Raw genomic sequence first — 5,216 nt, 5'->3', positions numbered from 1 at the left:
CGCGCACCAAGGGTTCCATATTCGGATATTTTTTCCGACATTTACCGTAAGAAGCACCCCATCTAGTGAAATATTTAAGTATAGATCACTGGAGCGGGGTAATTTTACACCGGCCGGCACAGTGCCCACACCCGATGAATGCATTCACAGGGTTAATGTGCTATAAAGGCGGATCATTGTTTTTTGTTTAACACTTTTCTATTCATGTTTTTTAAAGGGTTATAGAATTTAGTTTTATTTTGACCCGACTGCGGCGCAGACCAAAAGGAGGGTTATGTATTTAACCTGTATGCATGTGTGTATGTACATCCGTTCCTGTCGTAGCTACTCAACTAGATTTTAATAAATGATACGTCATTAGATTCGTCTTGATGGCACTGGGCACGGCGGATTTTATGCGTCGGTGGGCTGAAAAATATGCAGTGCAAACCGCAGGTTTTTGAAAACTACACTACTACACTTGAAAACTACATACTTAAGTACTTACAATAGGTGCTTACTTTTAATTACATACTTACTTCTTTTGACGTATGATTTCGTCGGTTAATCAAACGATACCTACCGTTCAAATCGAAATTTGGGGGTTCCGAGACGAATTTCCGAGATTTAAATGACACTGAATGCAGTTGTTGCGCTCTTCAATATATCTACCTACTTAATTAATTTCTGCCTTTTTGGAGTGTTTTTTTTTTGTTGAAACTGACTGGAAAGCGTTCTAAGGGGGTGCCGTGCGTGTGTCGGCGAGCGCGGCACAGACGGGGTCCATACTTGTATAGTTTCCTTAACTTGTTACAAATAACTACAAACTTGACATTGGCTAATCTTTGTACAGCCAGACGAGAGAGAAAAAAAAAATCTTTTAGCTTACAATGAAATGCACCATGCGCCAGAGGGGTTATCAAAACACAAAGCGGCACTTCAAAGTGACCTCCCATCTGTCTATGTGGAGATTCACTTAATTGCCCCCCCCCCCCCTCTCCCATTCCGTTTGCGTGCGCGGACGCAGCGGCGAGCGTGGCAAATTGCAGTCTCGGTGAATACACCTAATGATAGCTTAATTGCCTGTAATTCTGTACCGCCGATAGCTGCTAGCCGGTGCAACAAAGTCCCACTAAACCTACCGTACAAGTTTTGGAGATATTACTACTATACCAGTATACTATACCACCTACTATACCAGTTATAATAAATACCGATATCGATAGTATAAAAGGAAAAGCTGACTGACTGACTGATCTATCAACGCGCAGCTCAAACTACTGGTATAAGAATACCAGAAGTGAACCTCAATAAAAATATAAGAATGAATAAATATAACCCTTATTTGCATGATTAAGGCTTGATACTCAACAAAACTAAGTTAGCGCAATAATAACAGATGGATAAAACACGTCCGCACACTAAGATCGACCGAACCAAAGTGAGTCGAACTCTCGCAAGTCGCAGGCCACTTTCAAGATAGTTTTCCGAGGTGGCGCCACCATTGCGTTCCTAAAAACATTACCAACAGATGCCACGTGACTTCCGTTCAAAAGCGCGGCAAACATGTGCGATAACACTGGACGGATCGGGCGGATGTAGATAGCTATTATGACGTAGACATCCACTAAGAAAGGATTATTGAAAATTCAGCCCCTAAGAGGGTAAAATATGGGGTTTGAAATTTGTGTAGTTTTTAAGACCAAAGTATTCGAATTCGAACAGTGCGCGTTGCCTTGCCTTTGATGATGACATAATATGGATCCGAGACATGTTCGCTACTCGCTAACTATAGGCCTGATAAGAAAGCAAAGAGTCATTCAGCGGGCCATGGAGAGAGCAATGCTTGGAGTTTCTCCATGTGAACAAATTAGCAATGAGCAAAGTAACCGACAGAGCTCAACGGGTTTTGAAGATGAAGTGGCAATGTGCAGAGCACATCGATTCAATCCGAATTCGAGTAAACTGATAGACCTTGGGCTCCCAAGACCTTTCCACTAGGTAGATAGACGACATCAAACCGCAGCAAGGAGCCGCTGAATTCAGATGATGTGATAGACGATGATGCTAGTTTAGTAACGAATTCTCAAGATTTACAACATGGGACTTTCCGTACTTATTAGGTTCTTAAGTTGATTTTTTACGATTCAGTTTTTGACCCAGAATCATGAAATTTGGCGAGTAAGGAAAACATCCGAAAACCATGAATTTGTGGTTACATCACAAAAAAATAATTAAAATGTGTTCTCATGAACAAATAATCAGTATTTTCAATTTTCAAAGTAAGATTACTATACCAAGTGGGGTATCTATACCAATAAGAAAGAGCTTTACCTGTATATTTTAAAACAGATTTTTATTCATTTTTATGCATAATAGTTTTTGATTTATCGTGCAAAATGGCGGAAAAAATACCTACCCGAGTACGGAACCCTCGGAGCGCGAGTCTGACTCGCACTTGGCCGGTTTTTTATTATAATATAACTATTTTAATATAATATAACTTAAGACTATAAAAATAAATATAAATTATATCCCGCGATTAACCTCTGTAATATAATATATCTTAGAGATATATATTCTTATCATCCAGTTCCGTTGCGGCCGTCATTGTCTAACGTCTCGTTGGACAAATTAAAAATTTAAGTTTTATTGTAATACTTTCGATAAAAGAAAAAAATTGATATTTTGTAGCTGGATTCTCTCGATAGTTCATGAGAAGAAGGTGTTACAACTTACAGCGTGGTTTACGCGTGTTACAATTAATATAAACCTTAATTCTGGATATCAAACCATATAAAGTTCAGAGAGGAATTCGGTGAATTTAGGCATTTTAATGAATAATTCGATTATGAAAAGTTTTTCAATTATTATTACCGGATGACAAAAAGCCAAATCGAACTTCATAGGTACTGTGAAGTGTTGAATAAGATATGAAGCAAAACACGGTTTGCGTATTAATATTACTTCTACAGAAAGTCTATTAGCAATGACTTTAAGGTGAGTTTAAAATAAAAGGTGCATAATTATTTGATCAATTATTTAATTCACAGTTACTCAAACTCAGTGTATAGGTAAGTACAGATAAGTAATAAACTCAGTATTTTAATTAGTCCGAATCTTCATTATAAGTTTTAATATCGGTGATGTTTTCATTTGAGTTTGATATGGCTGTATGCGGAGGTGAAGACGCAAGTAAGAACACTGAATGTGGGGATTGAGGGCTTTGTTTAATATGTGATGATACATGTCTAGATGTGGAACTAGGTCGAGGTGTTGAGGTGGTTGGAAATGGAAGTCTCAAGGGTGGTTTCTGTGTCACGTTGTAAACTGTACTTTTAGATCTTGAATTTTCTTCTCGAACCTGCATCACACTGTTAAAAACTTCACGCTGTATCTGCATTTGGGCGTGTTCTGGCAAATTTTTGCTCATTTCGTACATTGTATCGAAGAAAGACTTCATTGCATCCTTCTGTTTTTGCTCTGTTACTGATACTCTCCCTAACAAATCTCTTTCAGCTGCTCTTATATCGCTTGTTTTTTTTTCGTCTTCGGTTATGCTATCATTAGCCTTCCTTTTTTTCGTATTACTTTCAAAATTATTTTCCAAATTAGGGTCTATTGTATTAAAATCTACTTCATAGGTATCTATTTCATCGGCTGTACTATTTTCAGATTCCTCCAAGTCTTGATTTTCGCTTGTAGATGCATAATCAGTGGTTCTTGGTCTATTTGCCATGTATGGAAGCAGGAACTCCATCATTTTATCGTATTTCCAGCTTCTCCTGCGAGAATCAGCCTCCCCGGTTATGGTTTTCCTCCTATTGAGTGATTGTCTATGGCCATCCCTAAGCTTCTTCCATAAATTTTTTGCCTCTTTTACTGTAACAAATCAGATTTATAACATTAATGCATCTATCACATCGATGATCTATCATAATTCGATTTTCAATTTCAATACTAGTGAAAGTTTACCATGGCAAAATCAAGAGTCCAAAATAGATTGGTTCGTAATAATAATAATCATAATAATTACAAGTGTAAATTAAAAATTTATAACACCCCCGACAAGTGAAGGTTACAGTAACTAGAAAAGAGCAGATAACTTTCAAACGACTGAACCGATTTTCTTGGATTATAGCTATTCCGCTCCTACGATCCAAAGTATCTGACAAAGAGTATGTAATCAATACGTTAGTATCTGAGTTTTCCACAACATCATTTTTTTTCTCTCTCGTCTGGCTTTACAAAGATTAGCCAATGTCAAGTTTGTAGTTATTTACAAGTTAGGGAAACTATACAAGTGTGGACCTCGCCTGTGCGCGCGGCACTCCTTCAGAGCGCTTCCCAGTCAGTTCCACCACCAAAAACACCAGTAAAACACAAATCCCGGCCACTTTTGACAAAAAAAAAAACACTCCAAAAAGGCAGAGCACGCGCGCCATCAAACACCAACCCAGACGAAGTCCAAACATCATTTTCAAATAAATAATTATGGATCTAGCAACGTCCATCTTGACAGCTTGACATTTGTCAATTGACATAATATTATGAACCTAACGGTTATCTAACCTTCTTTTCTACAAGAAAACTAGAAAAGAGCTGATAACTTTTAAACGGCTGAACCAATTTTTTTTGATTATATCTAAGAACACTCCCGATCAAGCCACCTTTCAAACAAAAAAAACTAAATTAAAATCGGTTCATTCGTTTAGGCGCTACGATGCCACAGACAGATACACAGATATACACGTCAAACTTATAACACCCCTCTTTTTGGGTCGGTGGTTAAAAATAGGAAAACAATAAAATAACTTACTGTCCTGTAAACCGCATTCTTTTATTACATCTCTCCAAGCAGCGTTCTTAATGTGATACATTTTATATTCTTCGCTGGTGGTCGCCCATAGGCAGGGATATTTCCTAATATTTTTTATTAAGATGCGTTCCATTTTATTATTGAATCTTTAAATGGTGAAATACAAATGCACTAGCAGTAGGTTATACGTACTCTGTCACTGGCTGACTAACACGGACTGACGCCGGGAGCGGGGGTAAGGGCAGGGCGACGCGGCCGCGGGCTGCGGGCGGTGTGTGGGGGGCGGGAGATGTAAAAGTTCAAACTACGGAAATATAATATATAAATATCGCTCACCCTACTTTTAAATGTCACCCTACTTTGAAATGCCACAGTGACATTTCAAAGTATACTGAGCGATATTTATGTATCACACTAA

General features: G+C 38.1%; 1 protein-coding gene across 1 annotated transcript; it reads right to left on the bottom strand.

Moving 5' to 3' along the window:
- Positions 1–3,025: 3,025 nt before the first annotated feature.
- LOC123873732 lies at positions 3,026–4,998 on the bottom strand. Its single transcript, XM_045918750.1, has 2 exons — positions 4,799–4,998; positions 3,026–3,861 (listed from the first exon to the last, which is right to left on the bottom strand). The coding sequence occupies exons 1-2, from the start codon at positions 4,929–4,931 to the stop codon at positions 3,089–3,091; spliced, it is 906 nt and encodes a 301-aa protein (XP_045774706.1). The 5' UTR covers positions 4,932–4,998; the 3' UTR covers positions 3,026–3,088.
- Between the last annotated feature and the right edge of the window lie 218 nt (positions 4,999–5,216).

The sequence above is a fragment of the Maniola jurtina genome, chromosome 17 (genome assembly GCF_905333055.1).
Source record: "Maniola jurtina chromosome 17, ilManJurt1.1, whole genome shotgun sequence".
Classification (NCBI taxonomy): Eukaryota; Metazoa; Arthropoda; class Insecta; order Lepidoptera; family Nymphalidae; genus Maniola; species Maniola jurtina.
Note: the sequence above shows the minus strand (reverse complement) of the source record. Positions and strands in the feature narration are given on the sequence as shown.